Source organism: Plectropomus leopardus, chromosome 9, assembly GCF_026936395.1.
Source record: "Plectropomus leopardus strain MGB_pleo_1.0 chromosome 9, ASM2693639v1, whole genome shotgun sequence".
NCBI classification, from domain to species: Eukaryota; Metazoa; Chordata; class Actinopteri; order Perciformes; family Serranidae; genus Plectropomus; species Plectropomus leopardus.
Window position 1 is genome coordinate 3136271 of NC_142184.1, and position 26882 is coordinate 3163152.

The window sequence follows — 26882 nt, forward strand, 5'->3', positions numbered from 1 at the left end:
AAAGGCAATAGTATAGTATGTCGAAAAAAGTCAAAATTTGACCCCTCCTAAAAATGGCTGAAAACCACTTAGAATAGCTTAAACAGACGTGTTATAGTCTACAAAGTGGAAATAAAGTCCAAGAAAGGCCAAAAACCTCATAATTTAGCATGTCGAAAAAAATGGCGAGAAAGGCAATAGTATAGTATGTCGAAAAAAGTCGAAATTTGACCCCTCCTAAAAATGGCTGAAAATGACTTAGAATAGCTTAAACAGACGTGTTATAGTACACAAAGTGGAAATAAAGTCCAAGAAAGGCCAAAAACCTCATAATTTAGCATGTCGAAAAAAATGGCAAGAAAGGCAATAGTATAGTATGTCCAAAAAAGTCCAAATCTGACCCCTCCTAAAAATGGCTAAAAACGACTTAGAATACCTTATAGAGACGTGTTATAGTATACAAAGTGGAAATAAAGGTCAAGAAATACCAAAAACCTCATAATTTAGCATGTTGAAAAAAATGGCGAGAAAGGCAATAGTATAGTATGTCGAAAAAAGTCAAAATTTGACCCCTCCTAAAAATGGCTGAAAACCACTTAGAATAGCTGAAACAGACGTGTTATAATATACAAAGTGGAAATAAAGTCCAAGAAAGGAAAAAAAACTCATAATTTAGCAAGTCCCAAAAAAAGGCGAGAAAGGCAATAGTATAGTATGTCGAAAAAAGTCAAAATTTGACCCCTCCTAAAAATGGCTGAAAACCACTTAGAATAGCTTATAGACACGTGTTATAGTATACAAAGTGGAAATAAAGTCCAAGAAAGGCCACAAAACCTCATAATTTAGCATGTTGAAAAAAATGGCGAGAAAGGCAATAGTATAGTATGTCGAAAAAAGTCAAAATTTGACCCCTCCTAAAAATGGCTGAAAACCACTTAGAATAGCTTAAACAGACGTGTTATAGTATATAAAGTGGAAATAAAGCCCAAGAAAGGAAAAAAAACTCATAATTTAGCATGTCCCAAAAAAAGGCGAGAAAGGCAATAGTATAGTATGTCAAAAAAAGTCGAAATTTGACCCCTCCTAAAAATGGCTGAAAACCACTTAGAATAGCTTATAGAGACGTGTTGTAGTATACAAAGTGGAAATAAAGTCCAAGAAAGGAAAAAAAACTCATAATTTAGCATGTCGAAAAAAATGGCGAGAAAGGCAATAGTATAGTATGTCGAAAAAAGTCAAAATTTGACCCTCCTAAAATGGCTAAAAACGACTTAGAATACCTTATAGAGACGTGTTATAGTATACAAAGTGGAAATAAAGTCCAAGAAAGGCCAAAAACCTCATAATTTAGCATGTCGAAAAAAATGCAGAGAAAGGCAATAGTATAGTATGTCGAAAAAAGTCGAAATTTGACCCCTCCTAAAAATGGCTGAAAATGACTTAGAATAGCTTAAACAGACGTGTTATAGTACACAAAGTGGAAATAAAGTCCAAGAAAGGCCAAAAACCTCATAATTTAGCATGTCGAAAAAAAAGGCGAGAAAGGCAATAGTATAGTATGTCGAAAAAAGTCAAAATTTGACCCCTCCTAAAAATGGCTGAAAACCACTTAGAATAGCTTAAACAGACGTGTTATAGTATACAAAGTGGAAATAAAGTCCAAGAAAGGAAAAAAAACCTCATAATTTAGCATGTCCCAAAAAATGGCGAGAAAGGCAATAGTATAGTATGTCGAAAAAAGTCAAAATTTGACCCCTCCTAAAAATGGCTGAAAACCACTTAGAATAGCTTATAGACACGTGTTATAGTATACAAAGTGGAAATAAAGTCCAAGAAAGGCCAAAAACCTCATAATTTAGCATGTGGAAAAAAATGGCGAGAAAGGCAATAGTATAGTATGTCGAAAAAAGTCAAAATTTGACCCCTCCTAAAAATGGCTGAAAACCACTTAGAATAGCTTAAACAGACGTGTTATAGTATACAAAGTGGAAATAAAGTCCAAGAAAGGAAAAAAACCTCATAATTTAGCATGTCCCAAAAAAAGGCGAGAAAGGCAATAGTATAGTATGTCGAAAAAAGTCAAAATTTGACCCCTCCTAAAAATGGCTGAAAACCACTTAGAATAGCTTAAACAGACGTGTTATAGTATACAAAGTGGAAATAAAGTCCAAGAAAGGCCAAAAACCTCATAATTTAGCATGTCGAAAAAAATGGCGAGAAAGGCAATAGTATAGTATGTCGAAAAAAGTCGAAATTTGACCCCTCCTAAAAATGGCTGAAAATGACTTAGAATAGCTTAAACAGACGTGTTATAGTACACAAAGTGGAAATAAAGTCCAAGAAAGGCCAAAAACCTCATAATTTAGCATGTCGAAAAAAATGGCAAGAAAGGCAATAGTATAGTATGTCCAAAAAAGTCCAAATCTGACCCCTCCTAAAAATGGCTAAAAACGACTTAGAATACCTTATAGAGACGTGTTATAGTATACAAAGTGAAAATAAAGGTCAAGAAATACTAAAAACCTCATAATTTAGCATGTTGAAAAAAATGGCGAGAAAGGCAATAGTATAGTATGTCCAAAAAAGTCCAAATCTGACCCCTCCTAAAAATGGCTAAAAACGACTTAGAATACCTTATAGAGACGTGTTATAGTATACAAAGTGAAAATAAAGGTCAAGAAATACTAAAAACCTCATAATTTAGCATGTTGAAAAAAATGGCGAGAAAGGCAATAGTATAGTATGTCGAAAAAAGTCAAAATTTGACCCCTCCTAAAAATGGCTGAAAACCACTTAGAATAGCTTATAGACACGTGTTATAGTATACAAAGTGGAAATAAAGTCCAAGAAAGGCCAAAAACCTCATAATTTAGCATGTCGAAAAAAATGGCGAGAAAGGCAATAGTATAGTATGTCGAAAAAAGTCAAAATTTGACCCCTCCTAAAAATGGCTGAAAATGACTTAGAATAGCTTAAACAGACGTGTTATAGTACACAAAGTGGAAATAAAGTCCAAGAAAGGCCAAAAACCTCATAATTTAGCATGTCGAAAAAAATGGCGAGAAAGGCAATAGTATAGTATGTCGAAAAAAGTCAAAATTTGACCCCTCCTAAAAATGGCTAAAAACGACTTAGAATACCTTATAGAGACGTGTTATAGTATACAAAGTGGAAATAAAGTCCAAGAAAGGCCAAAAACCTCATAATTTAGCATGTCGAAAAAAATGGCGAGAAAGGCAATAGTATAGTATGTCGAAAAAAGTCGAAATTTGACCCCTCCTAAAAATGGCTGAAAATGACTTAGAATAGCTTAAACAGACGTGTTATAGTACACAAAGTGGAAATAAAGTCCAAGAAAGGCCAAAAACCTCATAATTTAGCATGTCGAAAAAAATGGCGAGAAAGGCAATAGTATAGTATGTCGAAAAAAGTCCAAATCTGACCCCTCCTAAAAATGGCTGAAAACCACTTAGAATAGCTTATAGACACGTGTTATAGTATACAAAGTGGAAATAAAGTCCAAGAAAGGCCAAAAACCTCATAATTTAGCATGTGGAAAAAAATGGCGAGAAAGGCAATAGTATAGTATGTCGAAAAAAGTCAAAATTTGACCCCTCCTAAAAATGGCTGAAAACCACTTAGAATAGCTTATAGACACGTGTTGTAGTATACAAAGTGGAAATAAAGTCCAAGAAAGGAAAAAAACCTCATAATTTAGCATGTGGAAAAAAATGGTGAGAAAGGCAATAGTATAGTATGTCGAAAAAAGTCAAAATTTGACCCCTCCTAAAAATGGCTGAAAACCACTTAGAATAGCTTAAACAGACGTGTTATAGTATACAAAGTGGAAATAAAGTCCAAGAAAGGCCAAAAACCTCATAATTTAGCATGTCGAAAAAAATGGCGAGAAAGGCAATAGTATAGTATGTCGAAAAAAGTCAAAATTTGACCCCTCCTAAAAATGGCTGAAAACCACTTAGAATAGCTTAAACAGACGTGTTGTAGTATACAAAGTGGAAATAAAGTCCAAGAAAGGCCAAAAACCTCATAATTTAGCATGCTGAAAAAAATGGCGAGAAAGGCAATAGTATAGTATGTCGAAAAAAGTCAAAATTTGACCCCTCCTAAAAATGGCTGAAAACCACTTAGAATAGCTTAAACAGACGTGTTATAGTATACAAAGTGGAAATAAAGTCCAAGAAAGGAAAAAAACCTCATAATTTAGCATGTCCCAAAAAATGGCGAGAAAGGCAATAGTATAGTATGTCGAAAAAAGTCAAAATTTGACCCCTCCTAAAAATGGCTGAAAATGACTTAGAATAGCTTAAACAGACGTGTTATAGTATACAAAGTGGAAATAAAGGTCAAGAAAGGCCAAAAACCTCATAATTTAGCATGTCGAAAAAAATGGCGAGAAAGGCAATAGTATAGTATGTCGAAAAAAGTCAAAATTTGACCCCTCCTAAAAATGGCTAAAAACGACTTAGAATACCTTATAGACACGTGTTATAGTATACAAAGTGGAAATAAAGTCCAAGAAAGGAAAAAAACCTCATAATTTAGCATGTCCCAAAAAAAGGCGAGAAAGGCAATAGTATAGTATGTCGAAAAAAGTCAAAATTTGACCCCTCCTAAAAATGGCTGAAAACCACTTAGAATAGCTTATAGACACGTGTTATAGTATACAAAGTGGAAATAAAGTCCAAGAAAGGAAAAACACCTCATAATTTAGCATGTCGAAAAAAATGGCGAGAAAGGCAATAGTATAGTATGTCCAAAAAAGTCGAAATTTGACCCCTCCTAAAAATGGCTGAAAACCACTTAGAATAGCTTATAGACACGTGTTATAGTATACAAAGTGGAAATAAAGGTCAAGAAATACCAAAAACCTCATAATTTAGCATGTTGAAAAAAATGGTGAGAAAGGCAATAGTATAGTATGTCGAAAAAAGTCGAAATTTGACCCCTCCTAAAAATGGCTGAAAATGACTTAGAATAGCTTAAACAGACGTGTTATAGTACACAAAGTGGAAATAAAGTCCAAGAAAGGCCAAAAACCTCATAATTTAGCATGTCGAAAAAAATGGCGAGAAAGGCAATAGTATAGTATGTCCAAAAAAGTCCAAATCTGACCCCTCCTAAAAATGGCTAAAAACGACTTAGAGTACCTTATAGACATGTGTTATAGTATACAAAGTGGAAATAAAGGTCAAGAAATACCAAAAACCTCATAATTTAGCATGTTGAAAAAAATGGCGAGAAAGGCAATAGTATAGTATGTCGAAAAAAGTCGAAATTTGACCCCTCCTAAAAATGGCTGAAAATGACTTAGAATAGCTTAAACAGACGTGTTATAGTATACAAAGTGGAAATAAAGTCCAAGAAAGGCCAAAAAACTCATAATTTAGCATGTCGAAAAAAATGTCGAGAAAGGCAATAGTATAGTATGTCGAAAAAAGTCAAAATTTGACCCCTCCTAAAAATGGCTGAAAACCACTTAGAATAGCTTATAGACACGTGTTATAGTATACAAAGTGGAAATAAAGGTCAAGAAATACCAAAAACCTCATAATTTAGCATGTTGAAAAAAATGGCGAGAAAGGCAATAGTATAGTATGTTGAAAAAAGTCAAAATTTGACCCCTCCTAAAAATGGCTAAAAACGACTTAGAATACCTTATAGAGACGTGTTATAGTATACAAAGTGGAAATAAAGTCCAAGAAAGGCCAAAAACCTCATAATTTAGCATGTCGAAAAAAATGCAGAGAAAGGCAATAGTATAGTATGTCCAAAAAAGTCAAAATTTGACCCCTCCTAAAAATGGCTGAAAATGACTTAGAATAGCTTAAACAGACGTGTTATAGTACACAAAGTGGAAATAAAGTCCAAGAAAGGCCAAAAACCTCATAATTTAGCATGTCGAAAAAAATGGCGAGAAAGGCAATAGTATAGTATGTCGAAAAAAGTCAAAATTTGACCCCTCCTAAAAATGGCTGAAAACGACTTAGAGCGACTTATAGAGACGTGTTATAGTATACAAAGTGGAAATAAAGTCCAAGAAAGGCCAAAAACCTCATAATTTAGCATGTCGAAAAAAATGCAGAGAAAGGCAATAGTATAGTATGTCGAAAAAAGTCGAAATTTGACCCCTCCTAAAAATGGCTGAAAATGACTTAGAATAGCTTAAACAGACGTGTTATAGTACACAAAGTGGAAATAAAGTCCAAGAAAGGCCAAAAACCTCATAATTTAGCATGTCGAAAAAAAAGGCGAGAAAGGCAATAGTATAGTATGTCGAAAAAAGTCCAAATTTGACCCTCCTAAAATGGCTGAAAACCACTTAGAATAGCTTAAACAGACGTGTTATAGTATACAAAGTGGAAATAAAGTCCAAGAAAGGAAAAAAACCTCATAATTTAGCATGTCCCAAAAAAAGGCGAGAAAGGCAATAGTATAGTATGTCGAAAAAAGTCAAAATTTGACCCCTCCTAAAAATGGCTGAAAACCACTTAGAATAGCTTAAACAGACGTGTTATAGTATACAAAGTGGAAATAAAGTCCAAGAAAGGCCAAAAACCTCATAATTTAGCATGTCGAAAAAAATGGCGAGAAAGGCAATAGTATAGTATGTCGAAAAAAGTCAAAATTTGACCCCTCCTTAAAAATGGCTGAAAATGACTTAGAATACCTTATAGAGATGTGTTATAGTATACAAAGTGGAAATAAAGTCCAAGAAAGGCCAAAAACCTCATAATTTAGCATGTCGAAAAAAATGGCGAGAAAGGCAATAGTATAGTATGTCGAAAAAAGTCAAAATTTGACCCCTCCTAAAAATGGCTAAAAACGACTTAGAATACCTTATAGAGACGTGTTATAGTATACAAAGTGGAAATAAAGGTCAAGAAATACTAAAAACCTCATAATTTAGCATGTTGAAAAAAATGGCGAGAAAGGCAATAGTATAGTATGTCGAAAAAAGTCAAAATTTGACCCCTCCTAAAAATGGCTGAAAACCACTTAGAATAGCTTATAGACACGTGTTATAGTATACAAAGTGGAAATAAAGTCCAAGAAAGGCCAAAAACCTCATAATTTAGCATGTCGAAAAAAATGGCGAGAAAGGCAATAGTATAGTATGTCGAAAAAAAGTCAAAATTTGACCCCTCCTAAAAATGGCTGAAAACCACTTAGAATAGCTTATAGACACGTGTTATAGTATACAAAGTGGAAATAAAGTCCAAGAAAGGCCAAAAACCTCATAATTTAGCATGTCGAAAAAAATGGCGAGAAAGGCAATAGTATAGTATGTCGAAAAAAGTCAAAATTTGACCCCTCCTTAAAAATGGCTGAAAATGACTTAGAATACCTTATAGAAACGTGTTATAGTATACAAAGTGGAAATAAAGTCCAAGAAAGGCCAAAAACCTCATAATTTAGCATGTCGAAAAAAATGGCGAGAAAGGCAATAGTATAGTATGTCGAAAAAAGTCAAAATTTGACCCCTCCTAAAAATGGCTAAAAACGACTTAGAATACCTTATAGAGACGTGTTATAGTATACAAAGTGGAAATAAAGTCCAAGAAAGGCCAAAAACCTCATAATTTAGCATGTCGAAAAAAATGGCGAGAAAGGCAATAGTATAGTATGTCGAAAAAAGTCAAAATTTGACCCCTCCTAAAAATGGCTGAAAACCACTTAGAATAGCTTATAGAGACGTGTTATAGTATACAAAGTGGAAATAAAGTCCAAGAAAGGCCAAAAACCTCATAATTTAGCATGTCGAAAAAAATGGAGAGAAAGGCAATAGTATAGTATGTCGAAAAAAGTCAAAATTTGACCCCTCCTAAAAATGGCTGAAAACGACTTAGAATACCTTATAGACACGTGTTATAGTATACAAAGTGGAAATAAAGTCCAAGAAAGACCAAAAACCTCATAATTTAGCATGTCGAAAAAAATGGCGAGAAAGGCAATAGTATAGTATGTCGAAAAAAGTCAAAATTTGACCCCTCCTAAAAATGGCTGAAAACCACTTAGAATAGCTTATAGACACGTGTTATAGTATACAAAGTGGAAATAAAGTCCAAGAAAGGCCAAAAACCTCATAATTTAGCATGTCGAAAAAAATGGCGAGAAAGGCAATAGTATAGTATGTCGAAAAAAGTCAAAATTTGACCCCTCCTAAAAATGGCTGAAAACCACTTAGAATAGCTTATAGACACGTGTTATAGTATACAAAGTGGAAATAAAGTCCAAGAAAGGCCAAAAACCTCATAATTTAGCATGTGGAAAAAAAAGGCGAGAAAGGCAATAGTATAGTATGTCGAAAAAAGTCAAAATTTGACCCCTCCTAAAAATGGCTGAAAACCACTTAGAATAGCTTATAGACGTGTTGTAGTATACAAAGTGGAAATAAAGTCCAAGAAAGGCCAAAAACCTCATAATTTAGCATGTCGAAAAAAATGGCGAGAAAGGCAATAGTATAGTATGTCGAAAAAAGTCGAAATTTGACCCCTCCTAAAAATGGCTGAAAACCACTTAGAATAGCTTATAGACATGTGTTATAGTATACAAAGTGGAAATAAAGGTCAAGAAATACCAAAAACCTCATAATTTAGCATGCTGAAAAAAATGGCGAGAAAGGCAATAGTATAGTATGTCGAAAAAAGTCAAAATTTGACCCCTCCTAAAAATGGCTGAAAACCACTTAGAATAGCTTAAACAGACGTGTTATAGTATACAAAGTGGAAATAAAGTCCAAGAAAGGAAAAAAACCTCATAATTTAGCATGTCGAAAAAAATGGCGAGAAAGGCAATAGTATAGCATGTCGAAAAAAGTCCAAATCTGACCCTCCTAAAAATGGCTAAAAACGACTTAGAATACCTTATAGAGACGTGTTATAGTATACAAAGTGGAAATAAAGTCCAAGAAAGGCCAAAAACCTCATAATTTAGCATGTCGAAAAAAATGGCGAGAAAGGCAATAGTATAGTATGTCGAAAAAAGTCAAAATTTGACCCTCCTAAAAATGGCTGAAAACCACTTAGAATAGCTTATACACACGTGTTATAGTATACAAAGTGGAAATAAAGTCCAAGAAAGGCCAAAAACCTCATAATTTAGCATGTGGAAAAAAATGGTGAGAAAGGCAATAGTATAGTATGTCGAAAAAAGTCAAAATTTGACCCCTCCTAAAAATGGCTGAAAACCACTTAGAATAGCTTAAACAGACGTGTTATAGTATACAAAGTGGAAATAAAGTCCAAGAAAGGCCAAAAACCTCATAATTTAGCATGTCGAAAAAAATGGCGAGAAAGGCAATAGTATAGTATGTCGAAAAAAGTAAATATTTGACCCCTCCTAAAAATGGCTGAAAACCACTTAGAATAGCTTATAGACACGTGTTATAGTATACAAAGTGGAAATAAAGTCCAAGAAATACCAAAAACCTCATAATTTAGCATGTCGAAAAAAATGGCGAGAAAGGCAATAGTATAGTATGTCGAAAAAGTCAAAATTTGACCCCTCCTAAAATGGCTGAAAACCACTTAGAATAGCTTATAGACAGACGTGTTATAGTATACAAAGTGGAAATAAAGTCCAAGAAAGGCCAAAACCTCATAATTTAGCATGTTGAAAAAAATGGCGAGAAAGGCAATAGTATAGTATGTCGAAAAAAGTCAAATTTGACCCTCCTAAAATGGCTGAAAATGACTTAGAATAGCTTAAACAGACGTGTTATAGTATACAAAGTGGAAATAAAGTCCAAGAAAGGCCAAAAACCTCATAATTTAGCATGTGGAAAAAATGGCGAAAGGCAATAGTATAGTATGTCGAAAAAGTCAAAATTTGACCCCTCCTAAAATGGCTGAAAACCACTTAGAATACCTTATAGACACGTGTTATAGTATACAAAGTGGAAATAAAGTCCAAGAAAGGAAAAAAACCTCATAATTTAGCATGTCAAAAAAAAAGGCGAGAAAGGCAATAGTATAGTATGTCGAAAAAAGTCAAAATTTGACCCCTCCTAAAAATGGCTGAAAACCACTTAGAATAGCTTATAGACACGTGTTATAGTATACAAAGTGGAAATAAAGTCCAAGAAAGGAAAAACACCTCATAATTTAGCATGTCGAAAAAAATGGCGAGAAAGGCAATAGTATAGTATGTCGAAAAAAGTCAAAATTTGACCCTCCTAAAATGGCTGAAAACCACTTAGAATAGCTTATAGACACGTGTTTTAGTATACAAAGTGGAAATAAAGTCCAAGAGATACCAAAAACCTCATAATTTAGCATGTCGAAAAAAATGGCGAGAAAGGCAATAGTATAGTATGTCGAAAAAAGTCAAAATTTGACCCCTCCTAAAAATGGCTGAAAATGACTTAGAATAGCTTAAACAGACGTGTTATAGTACACAAAGTGGAAATAAAGTCCAAGAAAGGCCAAAAACCTCATAATTTAGCATGTTGAAAAAAATGGCGAGAAAGGCAATAGTATAGTATGTCGAAAAAAGTCAAAATTTGACCCCTCCTTAAAACGACTAAAAACCACTTAGAATACCTTATAGACACGTGTTATAGTATACAAAGTGGAAATAAAGTCCAAGAAAGGCCAAAAACCTCATAATTTAGCATGTTGAAAAAAATGGCGAGAAAGGCAATAGTATAGTATGTCCAAAAAAGTCAAAATTTGACCCCTCCTAAAAATGGCTGAAAACGACTTAGAAAACCTTATAGAAACGTGTTATAGTATACAAAGTGGAAATAAAGTCCAAGAAAGGCCAAAAACCTCAGAATTTAGCATGTCCCAAAAAAAGGCAGGGTACAGTGCTTTGTGTGTTGTTTGACCCCTGTTTCCTGAAAACTCCTCCTTATGTGTGTTATAGTTCTAGGTGCTAAAATGACCTGAGTGTTTCCAGCATGTCCCAAAAAAAGAGGCAATAGTATAGTATGTGAAAAAGTCAATTTCCTCCAAAATGGCTAAAACGACAATTATCCATCGCATGTTATAGTATACAAAGTGGATAAAGTCCTGCAGAGTGCCTCATAATTTGATGTCGAAAAAATGGCGAGAAAGGCTGTATAGTATGTGAAAAAAGTCTTTTGCAATTGGTGATAGATATGTGATGAGAGGTTGTGGATGTTAGGGAAGTTGGGGCCAAAAACCTCATACATTTAGCATGTCCTAAAAAATCTCTGTTATACACACTAGGTTTAGTGGCTTTTGCTAGCCCCTGTGTTTGTTTGTGAAAGCTGTTTTTTAGAGATAGCTTATAGAAGGCGTGTTTAGTTTTCCGAGATAGTGGAAATAAAGTCCAATTTTTTGTATTCAGTTATTTTCTTTGGCACAACCGCATTTTTCCATCCTGTCACTCATTTTGAGAAATGTTTTGTTTTGTCACAAATAAATCAAAATTTGACTCTAAAATGGTCCACTTCTACCTTCATCTTTATAGTATACGTGGAAATAAAGTCGTCCCTTCATAATTTAGCATGTCGAAAAAAATGGCGAGAAAGGCAATAGTATAGTATGTCGAAAAAAGTCAAAATTTGACCCCTCCTAAAAATGGCTGAAAACCACTTAGAATGGGTTATAGAGACGTGTTATAGTATACAAAGTGGAAATAAAGTCCAAGAAAGGCAAAAAAACTCATAATTTAGCATGTCCAAAAAATGGCGAGAAAGGCAATAGTATAGTATGTCGAAAAAAGTCAAAATTTGACCCCTCCTAAAAATGGCTGAAAACGACTTAGAATAGCTTATAGAGACGTGTTTTAGTATACAAAGTGGAAATAAAGTCCAAGAAAGTCCAAAAACCTCATAATTTAGCATGTCGAAAAAAATGGCGAGAAAGGCAATAGTATAGTATGTCGAAAAAAGTCAAAATTTGACCCCTCCTAAAAATGGCTAAAAACGACTTAGAACGACTTATAGACACGTGTTATAGTATACAAAGTGGGAATAAAGGTCAAAAAAGGCCAAAAACCTCATAATTTAGCATGTCCCAAAAAATGGCAAGAAAGGCAATAGTATAGTATGTCGAAAAAAGTCAAAATTTGACCCCTCCTAAAAATGGCTAAAAATGACTTAGAACGACTTATAGACACGTGTTATAGTATACAAAGTGGGAATAAAGGTCAAAAAAGGCCAAAAACTTCATAATTTAGCATGTCGAAAAAAAATGGCGAGAAAGGCAATAGTATAGTATGTCGAAAAAAGTCAAAATTTGACCCCTCCTAAAAATGGCTGAAAACCACTTAGAATGGCTTATAGAGACGTGTTATAGTATATAAAGTGGAAATAAAGTCCAAGAAAGGCCAAAAACCTCATAATTTAGCATGTCGAAAAAAATGGCGAGAAAGGCAATAGTATAGTATGTCGAAAAAAGTCAAAATTTGACCCCTCCTAAAAATGGCTGAAAACCACTTAGAACGACTTATAGACACGTGTTATAGTATACAAAGTGGAAATAAAGTCCAAGAAAGGCACAAAACCTCATAATTTAGCATGTCCCAAAAATGGCAAGAAAGGCAATAGTATAGTATGTCGAAAAAAGTCAAAATTTGACCCCTCCTAAAATGGCAGGAAACCACTTAGAATATCTTATAGAGACGTGTTATAGTATACAAAGTGGAAATAAAGTCCAAGAAAGTCCAAAAACCTCATAATTTAGCATGTCGAAAAAAATGGCGAGAAAGGCAATAGTATAGTATGTCGAAAAAAGTCAAAATTTGACCCCTCCTAAAAATGGCTGAAAACAACTTAGAACGACTTATAGACACGTGTTATAGTATACAAAGTGGGAATAAAGGTCAAAAAAGGCCAAAAACTTCATAATTTAGCATGTCCAAAAAAAATGGCGAGAAAGGCAATAGTATAGTATGTCGAAAAAAGTCAAAATTTGACCCCTCCTAAAAATGGCTGAAAACGACTTGGAATAGCTTATAAAGTCGCGTTATAGTATACAAAGTGGAAATAAAGTCCAAGAAAGGCAAAAAAACTCATAATCTAGCATGTCCCAAAAAATGGCGAGAAAGGCAATAGTATAGTATGTCGAAAAAAGTCAAAATTTGACCCCTCCTAAAAATGGCTGAAAACGACTTAGAATAACTTATAGAGATGTGTTATAGTATACAAAGTGGAAATAAAGGTCAAAAAAGGCCAAAAACCTCATAATTTAGCATGTCCCAAAAAAAGGCGAGAAAGGCAATACTATAGTATGTCGAAAAAAGTCGAAATTTGACCCCTCCTAAAAATGGCTGAAAACCACTTAGAATAGCTTATAGAGACGTGTTATAGTATACAAAGTGGAAATAAAGTCCAAGAAAGTCCAAAAACCTCATAATTTAGCATGTGGAAAACAATGGCGAGAAAGGCAATAGTATAGTATGTCGAAAAAAGTCAATATTTGACCCCTCCTAAAAATGGCTGAAAACCACTTAGAATGGCTTATAGAGACGTGTTATAGTATATAAAGTGGAAATAAAGTCCAAGAAAGGCCAAAAACCTCATAATTTAGCATGTCGAAAAAAATGGCGAGAAAGGCAATAGTATAGTATGTCGAAAAAAGTCAAAATTTGACCCCTCCTAAAAATGGCTGAAAACGACTTGGAATAGCTTATAAAGTCGCGTTATAGTATACAAAGTGGAAATAAAGTCCAAGAAAGGCCAAAAAGCTCATAATTTAGCATGTCAAAAAAATGGCGAGAAAGGCAATAGTATAGTATGTCGAAAAAAGTCAAAATTTGACCCCTCCTAAAAATGGTTGAAAACGACTTTGAATAACTTATAGAGACGTGTTGTAGTATACAAAGTGGAAATGAAGTCCAAGAAAGGCCAAAAACCTCATAATTTAGCATGTCCCAAAAAAAGGCGAGAAAGGCAATAGTATAGTATGTCGAAAAAAGTCAAAATCTGACCCCTCCTAAAAATGGCTGAAAACAACTTAGAACGACTTATAGAGATGTGTTATAGTATACAAAGTGGAAATAAAGTCCAAGAAAGGCCAGAAACCTCAGAATTTAGCATGTCCCAAAAAATGGCGAGAAAGGCAATAGTATAGTATGTCGAAAAAAGTCAAAATTTGACCCCTCCTAAAAATGGCTGAAAACCACTTAGAATGGGTTATAGAGACGTGTTATAGTATACAAAGTGGAAATAAAGGTCAAAAAAGGCCAAAAACCTCATAATTTAGCATGTCCCAAAAAAAGGCGAAAAAGGCAATAGTATAGTATGTCGAAAAAAGTCAAAATTTGACCCCTCCTAAAAATGGCTGAAAACGACTTAGAATAGCTTATAGAGACGTGTTATAGTATACAAAGTGGAAATAAAGTCCAAGAAAGGAAAAAAACCTCATAATTTAGCATGTCGAAAAAAATGGCGAGAAAGGCAATAGTATAGTATGTCGAAAAAAGTCAAAATTTGACCCCTCCTAAAAATGGCTAAAAACGACTTAGAATGACTTATAGACACGTGTTATAGTATACAAAGTGGGAATAAAGGTCAAAAAAGGCCAAAAACCTCATAATTTAGCATGTCCAAAAAAAATGGCAAGAAAGGCAATAGTATAGTATGTCGAAAAAAGTCAAAATTTGACCCCTCCTAAAAATGGCTGAAAACCACTTAGAATGGCTTATAGAGACGTGTTATAGTATATAAAGTGGAAATAAAGTCCAAGAAAGGCCAAAAACCTCATAATTTAGCATGTCGAAAAAAATGGCGAGAAAGGCAATAGTATAGTATGTCGAAAAAAGTCCAAATCTGACCCCTCCTAAAAATGGCTAAAAACGACTTAGAACGACTTATAGAGATGTGTTATAGTAAACAAAGTGGAAATAAAGTCCAAGAAAGGCAAAAAACCTCATAATCTAGCATGTCCCAAAAAATGGCAAGAAAGGCAATAGTATAGTATGTCGAAAAAAGTCAAAATTTGACCCCTCCTAAAAATGGCTGAAAACCACTTAGAATAGCTTATAGAGACGTGTTATAGTATACAAAGTGGAAATAAAGTCCAAGAAAGTCCAAAAACCTCATAATTTAGCATGTCGAAAAAAATGGCGAGAAAGGCAATAGTATAGTATGTCGAAAAAAGTCAAAATTTGACCCCTCCTAAAAATGGCTGAAAACCACTTAGAATGGCTTATAGACACGTGTTATAGTATACAAAGTGGGAATAAAGGTCAAAAAAGGCCAAAAACCTCATAATTTAGCATGTGGAAAAAAATGGCGAGAAAGGCAATAGTATAGTATGTCGAAAAAAGTCAAAATTTGACCCCTCCTAAAAATGGCTGAAAACAACTTAGAACGACTTATAGACACGTGTTATAGTATACAAAGTGGGAATAAAGGTCAAAAAAGGCCAAAAACTTCATAATTTAGCATGTCCAAAAAAAATGGCGAGAAAGGCAATAGTATAGTATGTCGAAAAAAGTCAAAATTTGACCCCTCCTAAAAATGGCTGAAAACGACTTGGAATAGCTTATAAAGTCGCGTTATAGTATACAAAGTGGAAATAAAGTCCAAGAAAGGCAAAAAAACTCATAATCTAGCATGTCCCAAAAAATGGCGAGAAAGGCAATAGTATAGTATGTCGTAAAAAAAGTCAAAATTTGACCCCTCCTAAAAATGGCTAAAAACGACTTAGAACGACTTATAGACACGTGTTATAGTATACAAAGTGGGAATAAAGGTCAAAAAAGGCCAAAAACCTCATAATTTAGCATGTCCCAAAAAATGGCAAGAAAGGCAATAGTATAGTATGTCGAAAAAAGTCAATATTTGACCCCTCCTAAAAATGGCTAAAAACGACTTAGAACGACTTATAGAGATGTGTTATAGTATACAAAGTGGAAATAAAGTCCAAGAAAGGCAAAAAACCTCATAATCTAGCATGTCGAAAAAAATGGCGAGAAAGGCAATAGTATAGTATGTCGAAAAAGGCCAAATCTGACCCCTCCTAAAAATGGCTAAAAACGACTTAGAATACCTTATAGACACGTGTTATAGTATACAAAGTGGAAATAAAGGTCAAAAAAGGCCAAAAACTTAATAATTTAGCATGTCCAAAAAAAATGGCGAGAAAGGCAATAGTATAGTATGTCGAAAAAAGTCAAAATTTGACCCCTCCTAAAAATGGCTGAAAACCACTTAGAATGGCTTATAGAGACGTGTTATAGTATATAAAGTGGAAATAAAGTCCAAGAAAGGCCAAAAACCTCATAATTTAGCATGTTGAAAAAAATGGCGAGAAAGGCAATAGTATAGTATGTCGAAAAAAGTCAAAATTTGACCCCTCCTAAAAATGGCTAAAAACGACTTAGAACGACTTATAGACACGTGTTATAGTATACAAAGTGGAAATAAAGTCCAAGAAAGGCCAAAAACCTCATAATTTAGCATGTCCCAAAAAAAGGCAAGAAAGGCAATAGTATAGTATGTCGAAAAAAGTCAAAATTTGACCCCTCCTAAAAATGGCTGAAAACCACTTAGAATAGCTTATAGAGACGTGTTATAGTATACAAAGTGGAAATAAAGTCCAAGAAAGTCCAAAAACCTCATAATTTAGCATGTCCCAAAAAAAGGCGAGAAAGGCAATAGTATAGTATGTCGAAAAAAGTCAAAATTTGACCCCTCCTAAAAATGGCTGAAAACCACTTAGAATGGCTTATAGACACGTGTTATAGTATACAAAGTGGGAATAAAGGTCAAAAAAGGCCAAAAACCTCATAATTTAGCATGTGGAAAAAAATGGCGAGAAAGGCAATAGTATAGTATGTCGAAAAAAGTCAAAATTTGACCCCTCCTAAAAATGGCTAAAAACGACTTAGAATACCTTATAGAGACGTGTTATAGTATACAAAGTGGAAATAAAGTCCAAGAAAGGCCAAAAACCTCATAATTTAGCATGTCCCAAAAAATGGCGAGAAAGGCAATAGTATAGTATGTCGAAAAAAGTCAAAATTTGACCCCTCCTAAAAATGGCTAAAAACGACTTAGAACGACTTATAGACACGTGTTATAGTATACAAAGTGGGAATAAAGGTCAAAAAAGGCCAAAAACCTCATAATTTAGCATGTCCCAAAAAATGGCAAGAAAGGCAATAGTATAGTATGTCGAAAAAAGTCAAAATTTGACCCCTCCTAAAAATGGCTGAAAACCACTTAGAATAGCTTATAGAGACGTGTTGTAGTATACAAAGTGGAAATAAAGTCCAAGAAAGGCCAAAAACCTCATAATTTAGCATGTCGAAAAAAATGGCGAGAAAGGCAATAGTATAGTATGTCGAAAAAAGTCAAAATTTGACCCCTCCTAAAAATGGCTGAAAACCACTTAGAATGGCTTATAGAGACGTGTTATAGTATACAAAGTGGGAATAAAGGTCAAAAAAGGCCAAAAACCTCATAATTTAGCATGTCCAAAAAAATGGCGAAAAAGGCAATAGTATAGTATGTCGAAAAAAGTCAAAATTTGACCCCTCCTAAAAATGGCTAAAAACGACTTAGAATAGCTTATAGAGACGTGTTGTAGTATACAAAGTGGAAATAAAGTCCAAGAAAGTCCAAAAACCTCATAATTTAGCATGTCAAAAAAAATGGCGAGAAAGGCAATAGTATAGTATGTCGAAAAAAGTCAAAATTTGACCCCTCCTAAAAATGGCTAAAAACGACTTAGAACGACTTATAGACACGTGTTATAGTATACAAAGTGGGAATAAAGGTCAAAAAAGGCCAAAAACCTCATAATTTAGCATGTCCCAAAAAATGGCAAGAAAGGCAATAGTATAGTATGTCGAAAAAGTCAAAATTTGACCCTCCTAAAATGGCTGAAAACCACTTAGAAAAGCTTATAGAGACGTGTTATAGTATACAAAGTGGAAATAAAGTCCAAGAAAGTCCAAAAACCTCATAATTTAGCATGTCGAAAAAAATGGCGAGAAAGGCAATAGTATAGTATGTCGAAAAAAGTCAAAATTTGACCCCTCCTAGAAATGGCTGAAAACAACTTTGAATACCTTATAGAGACGTGTTATAGTATACAAAGTGGAAATAAAGTCCAAGAAAGGCCAAAAACCTCATAATTTAGCATGTCGAAAAAAATGGCGAGAAAGGCAATAGTATAGTATGTCGAAAAAAGTCAAAATTTGACCCCTCCTAAAAATGGCTGAAAACGACTTGGAATAGCTTATAAAGTCGCGTTATCGTATATAAAGTGGAAATAAAGTCCAAGAAAGGCCAAAAACCTCATAATTTAGCATGTCCCAAAAAATGGCGAGAAAGGCAATAGTATAGTATGTCGAAAAAAGTCAAAATTTGACCCCTCCTAAAAATGGCTGAAAACCACTTAGAATGGCTTATAGAGACGTGTTATAGTATATAAAGTGGAAATAAAGTCCAAGAAAGGCCAAAAACCTCATAATTTAGCATGTCGAAAAAAATGGCGAGAAAGGCAATAGTATAGTATGTCGAAAAAAGTCAAAATTTGACCCCTCCTAAAAATGGCTGAAAACGACTTGGAATAGCTTATAAAGTCGCGTTATAGTATATAAAGTGGAAATAAAGTCCAAGAAAGGCCAAAAACCTCATAATTTAGCATGTCCCAAAAAATGGCGAGAAAGGCAATAGTATAGTATGTCGAAAAAAGTCAAAATTTGACCCCTCCTAAAAATGGCTGAAAACCACTTAGAATGGCTTATAGAGACGTGTTATAGTATACAAAGTGGAAATAAAGTCCAAGAAAGGCCAAAAACCTCATAATTTAGCATGTCGAAAAAAATGGCGAGAAAGGCAATAGTATAGTATGTCGAAAAAAGTCAAAATTTGACCCCTCCTAAAAATGGCTGAAAACCACTTGGAATAGCTTATAAAGTCGCGTTATAGTATACAAAGTGGAAATAAAGTCCAAGAAAGGCAAAAAAACTCATAATCTAGCATGTCCCAAAAAATGGCGAGAAAGGCAATAGTATAGTATGTCGAAAAAAGTCAAAATTTGACCCCTCCTAAAAATGGCTAAAAACGACTTAGAACGACTTATAGACACGTGTTATAGTATACAAAGTGGGAATAAAGGTCAAAAAAGGCCAAAAACCTCATAATTTAGCATGTCTAAAAAAATGTCGAAAAAGGCAATAGTATAGTATGTCGAAAAAAGTCAAAATTTGACCCCTCCTAAAAATGGCTGAAAACGACTTAGAATAGCTTATAGAGACGTGTTATAGTATATAAAGTGGAAATAAAGTCCAAGAAAGTCCAAAAACCTCATAATTTAGCATGTCCCAAAAAAAGGCGAGAAAGGCAATAGTATAGTATGTCGAAAAAAGTCAAAATTTGACCCCTCCTAAAAATGGCTGAAAACCACTTAGAATACCTTATAGAGACGTGTTATAGTATACAAAGTGGAAATAAAGTCCAAGAAAGGCCAAAAACCTCATAATTTAGCATGTCGAAAAAAATGGCGAGAAAGGCAATAGTATAGTATGTCGAAAAAAGTCAAAATTTGACCCCTCCTAAAAATGGCTGAAAACCACTTAGAATAGCTTATAGACACGTGTTATAGTATACAAAGTGGAAATAAAGTCCAAGAAAGGCCAAAAACCTCATAATTTAGCATGTCCAAAATAATGGCGAAAAAGGCAATAGTATAGTATGTCGAAAAAAGTCAAAATTTGACCCCTCCTAAAAATGGCTGAAAACCACTTAGAATAGCTTATAGAGACGTGTTATAGTATATAAAGTGGAAATAAAGTCCAAGAAAGGCCAAAAACCTCATAATTTAGCATGTCCCAAAAAAAGGCGAAAAAGGCAATAGTATAGTATGTCGAAAAAAGTCAATATTTGACCCCTCCTAAAAATGGCTAAAAACGACTTAGAACGACTTATAGAGATGTGTTATAGTATACAAAGTGGAAATAAAGGTCAAAAAAGGCCAAAAACCTCATAATTTAGCATGTCCCAAAAAAAGGCGAAAAAGGCAATAGTATAGTATGTCGAAAAAAGTCAAAATTTGACCCCTCCTAAAAATGGCTGAAAACCACTTAGAATACCTTATAGAGACGTGTTATAGTATACAAAGTGGAAATAAAGTCCAAGAAAGGCCAAAAACCTCATAATTTAGCATGTCCCAAAAAAAGGCGAGAAAGGCAATAGTATAGTATGTCGAAAAAAGTCAAAATTTGACCCCTCCTAAAAATGGCTGAAAACCACTTAGAATACCTTATAGACACGTGTTATAGTCTACAAAGTGGAAATAAAGTCCAAGAAAGGCCAAAAACCTCATAATTTAGCATGTCGAAAAAAATGTCGAGAAAGGCAATAGTATAGTATGTCGAAAAAAGTCCAAATTTGACCCCTCTTTTTTATTAACAAGATACTAGACTATGATGTTTGTTGTCATTTATGACAAAATACTATATGATTACTTATTTTGTCATTTTTGGCAACATATTGTGACATTTTTTCTTAATTTTTGATGACGTACTATATTATGATGTTTTCATCATATTATATAATGTACTATGATTTCATTTATGACACAGTGCACTGTGATACAGTAAACTATGATCATTAACTAAGTCGTATCATAGCTCGTTATAGTACAGCATAACATGGTACAGCAGTGATAGTACAGTAGCTCACAGTATACTGTATTGTAGTTTAACATGTCACATAGTAGTCTGCAATTTAACTTTTTCGTGTGTGTATCTCTTCGAGTCCTACCTGCTGAGCGCAGGGCTCCTCCAGCGGCACTCCCAGGCTGCGAGGGTTCTTCTGGTAGTAGGAGATCAGCTCTCCCAGCGTAGCGAAGGAGATCTTATCTGAGACAAAGTAGGCCCCGATGGACGAGCGCTGGATCCTGAAGTGGTACACCTTCCCCTCACTCCGGGCTGTCAGAGAAAGAGATTGGCGTCATCACACTGAATAAGCAGACTCATTAATAGAGTCCTTCTATGTTCAAATTTGATCATTTCAACATTAAATCCATAACATTTAATTTCAGTCTTTGTCATTATCCAAAAATGGATCTCGCGTTTGCATTGAAATTACAATGACTTGTGTAAGGAGGTGCACGTCTTAATTTAACATATTAACTCCTACATCAAGTGCATGACAATGTTTTAGCTCCCTCAGATGTCCAGGATGGGTTGGGTGGGTTTCTTGCTGATGTTTTCTTTTCTTCATTATTACATTTGCTGTCTTTGCTTATTAGTGTGTTCACTTTAAAAGTAAAATAAACTACCAAAGTAAAATTAGACCAAAACGTAAATGTTGAAATTTAAATTTGCATCATTCTCTCATTAAAAACAGGACAGTCAAAATAAATAAAATAAACACCACCACATCCCCGCATTTTGAAAGAGAGCAACATACTCAGACACGCGTTAATGATATTAAATACCAGTCTTGGTGCAGCCTATGTGTTGCATTCAGAGTATTTATCTCTGCGTCATCAGGTCAGGTTTGTGGCGTGGTCGAGTTGGGCCTGTTTAGCTGTGACTAGTGGGCGTGCAAAAGTTATAAATTGTTCAAATTTCAAACACGGTGGCTTTTAAAAATGGCATAAAATCCCTGCAGGCTAATCGTTAATGAAAAGTTGTGCAGATAAACGGTATACCTTTGCATTCAGTTTCTTAATCTTGTCTTTTTGACGTTTTTGTCTTACATACATTAATTTGAAATGCATTATTGCAGAAAGATGTTGCATTGGCCTGATTTGTGAACCTTGGAGGTTGCCGCTTGAACTGGATAATGATACTTGGATTATTCTGCACAAGTTGTGTAAAAGTTTGTAAAGTGATGTTTTGACAGTTTTGCTCTTGTTAAACACAAACCCCTATGACTTCAAAATCATTAAAATTCATGAATTTAATGTAACACTGGGTGAGTAATTGATAAACAAATGGTAATTTGGGGTGTAAAGTATCCCTCTGAATATCACAGAAATGTGGCCAAATTTGGAAGTTAAAAAACAGGTGCAGACTGCAAAAATGCAAATGCACTAACATGCAGAAACACTGAACACAAACAGGGACAATGTCAGTGTGTTCCTCACAAAAAATATAAACTAAAAGCTCAAAGAACATGAAGATGAGCCTGTTTATATGAAAGACAGTTAATCAGAGGGGATTGTGTGTAATTGTGCCATGAAACAGAGTAATTAATGATGTGGTCTGTGCTGCCTTCACTCTCAGGCACGTATGCACGCAGAGTACTGATGATGCATATTTCAGGAGCACCAGCACAGTGAAAATTGAACATCTAGCTGCAGCATTTTCCCCCCTGGGACCTAAAGGACCTTGAAGTAGGGGGAGGGAGAGAGATGGAGGACGATCTAGAGGAAGGAAGTGGACAGCGGGATGGAGACGAAAAGATGCCGACGTAGAAGATAGTGAAACCAGAGGATGAAAAGAGAGAGAAGGGACAAAGTGACTTGCATAGTAGCAGAGAGAGAAATGAGCTGGAGGCGATGCAGAGAGCGAGAGAGAGCAATAACAGCAGCTTTAATGTCACAACTCTCACGGGGTCCATTAGTGAACTGGCTGTGGGCTCATTCATAAAAGTGTAGTTTGATGACGACAACGAGCTTCCAAATGTAGGTTACTACGACGGAAGAGGAAACTCTCCTGTGTACAAAACGCTCCAGCTAACACTTTAATAATTGAGTTCTTCTGTTTTCAAGCTCTACTTTAATTTCAGAAAGCAACAGAGAAATGCAGAACAGCCGATAGCTTATTCTGCAGCTGTGTTCAAGCCAAAACTTCCCAATTTACGAAATGAATAGTTCCACATTTTTTCAATACTCTTATATGCTTTTTTGTGAGTTTGAAGAGAAAATCAATCTCATCGATGTAACAAAGGAACTCCATATGCAAGAAAAAAATGTTGGCATTGTGCATTTCCCTAATGTCGTATTTTGTGTTCACAATTTCAATTAGCGCACTTCGAAGGTTAATGGAAATCCCCCCAGTGGCAGCAGTTTATTTATCTGCAGTTTCTCGTTAACATATGCATTCAAATCCTTACCTACGTGTGCAATACTCGACTACAACAGCAAGTTTACTGTGGGGTCACAATCTGTGACCCAGATAACCAGCTACAAATCCAAAAATCAAACAGAGATGAATTATTTCTAATTATACCAAGTAGTACGAGTTTAAAACTGCAATCAGCCGTTTTTGCCATCGCCATCCTCCAACACTCGAGGGCTCGTTGTGTCACCTCCTGCCCTCCATAGCGGAGCAGAGAGAGAAGATCGAAGGCAGTGAGATTAAGGCTGACAGCGGCTGGAGACCTCGAGACAGAAGGGCGGTGGAGGCAGGAGGAGGTGATGGATGGAGGACAGGATGGATGGAGAGAAATAGAGAGGAGGTGAAGAGGAAATGCGGCAAGTGACATCCGGATCCACTGAAACATGATACGGTGACCGAGAGCTCAAAGCTGCGACTTAAGGAAACACATGCAAATCAGCCTCGAATCCGAATTGAATTTTGCCCTCAGGCGTTTATCCTTGTCCTGCCAACTGAACTGAGACAGTTGCACATAAAAAGATTTTTATGCTCTCTTCAGGGTAAACACCGTTCTGCACCTGCCTCACCATAAATTTTAAAATATTTCCATCTGTTTAGCCATTGAAAAAACTGATCTATGCCTCCAAAGTGAAAACACAGTTCTTTTTAACTGTTTGAAACCTTTTGAAACCTTTTACGAACATGGGAATAAGGCAATGAGCAGCTTAAGAAGAAATGACCCAAGATTTTAGCGAGAAATTTGTAAAAAGTACGAGAAAATTTCAGCAAATAACATATCATTGTTGTAGCAACTACAGGAAACAAACTAAAAGCCACTGAGAGGAAGAGACTGGGCCCGGTCTATTGTCTGACACACCAACAAATGATTTGCTGATCCAAAAAAGTCCAAATTCATCACAGAAATCTCAAGGAAAGTGCGGTCGACAAAAATTTGGCGACCCTCTTCCCCCTCTCTTTTATCCAACTGACACAGGTCAACAGCAGGTACTCATACAGATTATTAATGTCACCACTTATATCCAAAAGACCCAAACACCCCAATAACCGTAATCATGAAACTAATAAATAATAATATCCCAAAAACTAACAAAAAAGTGACAATACCAAAATATAAACCATCTCAGATCAATATCAATATTACAAAATTCTCCCCTTTCTGAATTAATTCATGGTTCCTACAGTGGTCAACAAAAAATCAAAATTGAGATGAAACTTGTCATCCCTAAATAGATGCAGCCACTTACCAGAGATTGTGTACTCGTCACTGTGGCTTTCACTGATGCGAACCAGGAAGGAGCCATCTTTGTTTTGGGGAGCCAGCAGCAGCTTCTCAGCTTTCACACGGTTTATGTTCCCGTAGTACCACCTGACACAGAGGACAGAGGACAGAGGACAGAGGAGACACACAGACAGACGGCACAGAGGAGGAAGACAATCGAGGGATGAGCAGACAATTTCAGACAAACACAATCATGATGAATGAAAACAGAGTAACAAGAGAGGAAGCAAATGAATGAATGAATGAGTGAGTGACGGACGTGAGAACAAAGAGAAGAAGAATGTGTTAACATGACATGCAGAAGCCCGCACACACAAAAGCCAATCATGTGTGTAGATAAACACACACACACACACACACACACACACACACACACACACACACACACACACACACACACACACACACACAGATCACATTCTGCACACTGCAGCCTGACAGAGTGAAAAAGTTTACAGAAACACAGTTTCTGGTTCGGTCAGTTAGATCAGCAGCAGCAACAAGTTCAACCAAAACCTGGAGTCCACCGTGGACTCGATACGAGCTTTTAACCAAAATACACAAAAGTACTCGTTTATAGTATTTGTATCTACTTGAGTATCTCCAATTCATGCTACTTCATACTTTAATTTAATGTCATTTAGGAGCTGGAAATACTGGAAATACTTTTAAATGTAAAGTAAAAATCCATCTTTTTAGTCTGTTTTTTATGTAGTGTCTTACTATCATAATTTTATTGTAAAATATACATTTTTGCATATCTCCTGTGTTGTATGTATCTGATTTGTTTGAAAGGTGCTATGTAAACAAAATTTGAGTTATCAATTTTTAAATCTGACAGCTGTAGTCACCCAACAAATTTATATTTTACAAACAGAATTTTGAAAATATGATGCACAGTAAAATATGAAACTACCCAACAGTATATAAAATTTATTTATTTATCTATTGGTCAAGTAGTTTTAGCTAGTTATAAACAAAAATACATCAACTGTTTTGATAATTGAATAATTGTACAAGTCATTTTTCATGCAAAAACTGAACCCGCAAACATAATAAGAGCCCACAAAGGTAATTCAAATCTGCAGCTTTTAATGTAATAATCCAACAAATGTAATCAATTTTCCACAAACGTAAAAAATTTCCCAAAAACATAAAAGCAGTTGCCTACTACAAACATAATCCGAAATTACCTGTAAATGTCTAGAAAAGACATGTATATGTCGTATAGAAAAATCATCTATACTATGTCTATAAAAGACATGTATATGAAGTCCTATACTATATCCAGAAAGGATATTTATATGACGTCCTGGAGAGACTTCTATACTATGTCCACAGATGTTTTTTTTGGACATTTGCAGCATATTTTGTATTACATTTATAGTAGTTAACTGCTAATAAGTTTGTGGGGCTATTAAATTAAAAGCTGCAGATTTGTATTACGTTTGTGGGTGTTACAGCATTTCCTGATTTCAGTTTCTCAAATTTGCTGCTTTTCTGCATTTCAATGACAATAAACTGAACAATTTTGACATTTGGAAGAAGAAGACAGAAGGTAGATTTATTGGTCATTTTTTAAACCAAGTTTAAAAAATAAATTTGTTTTTGTCCTTGATCCCGCGACATCTTTGGAGTTTAAGGTTGACTTGATTAAAATCAGAAGCTACTATGAGGATTCCATCCAGTTCCTTCGGCATGTTGCTGCTGCAGCATCATTCAATTCCTGCAGTGCATTTTTGAATTGGAGTGTTGTGTCCTGTCGGCTCTGAACAAGGTCCGTCCATCCAGTTCAGCAGCTTGATCTGTGATGTTAGGGGTTAACCATGTCTCTGTGAAGATGTGCGCAGAGCAGTCTCTGATCTCCCGTTGCTGAGTGAGCCTCAATCACAACTCATCCACTTTATTCTCCTGAGACCGGACATTAGACAGAAGAAGGCTTGGTAGAGGAGAAGCTTTCGGTCCAAGTCGGGTCAGCCTCGCCCTGATGCCGGCTCTCCTCCTCTGTCTTTGTCCAGCACTTTCGGTTTCATTTCTCCCCTCTGATCTGATTTGCCGCTTGGCACATGCCACTGGTGGGGATCCTCTCGTGGTCTGCTGCATTCAGTCCAAAACCCACACAACTTTTCCCGATGTTTATATAGCGTGTCTGAGTGTGTAAAATAATGGACGTAGTCATGGTGACTTTTTAAATTGTTTTGTAGACTCCAGTGTTGAAGCCTCGATTATTGTACAAGACGTGAAGGCTGAGAAATATCGCACCATATCACTGGGCAGCAACAGACAGTGAAATCTAACTGAACTTTACCTATTTATTTATCTATTTGACTATCTATCAATACATTTAATCTATTTTACCATTTTACTAGATATATCATTTTATTATTTTTACATATTTTTAACATATTTATCTCATATATATTTTGTGCTGTTATCCTTTAATTTGCCTTTTATCTACTGTTTATTTCGGTTTTGCCAGTAAAGCAGAGCTGTGTACATGACTCTGCAGCAGACAAGCTTTCTGTGTGATGTGGGTTGTTTTGTGTGTCTATGTGACACCAAGGACAGGCCGGAGAACAGGCAAACAGTAGACGGCAGCATT

General features: G+C 35.2%; 1 protein-coding gene across 1 annotated transcript in view; it reads right to left on the bottom strand.

Moving 5' to 3' along the window:
* The window catches only part of srms (src-related kinase lacking C-terminal regulatory tyrosine and N-terminal myristylation sites), a 59402-nt gene that overhangs the window by 25584 nt on the left and 6936 nt on the right, over positions 1-26882 (bottom strand). The window contains exons 2-3 of the mRNA XM_042491013.2: positions 24246-24367; positions 20693-20859 (exon numbers count right to left, since the gene is read on the bottom strand). Of these exons, the coding sequence (XP_042346947.1) occupies positions 20693-20859; positions 24246-24367 (289 nt within the window). The remainder of the gene's footprint in view (positions 1-20692; positions 20860-24245; positions 24368-26882) is intronic.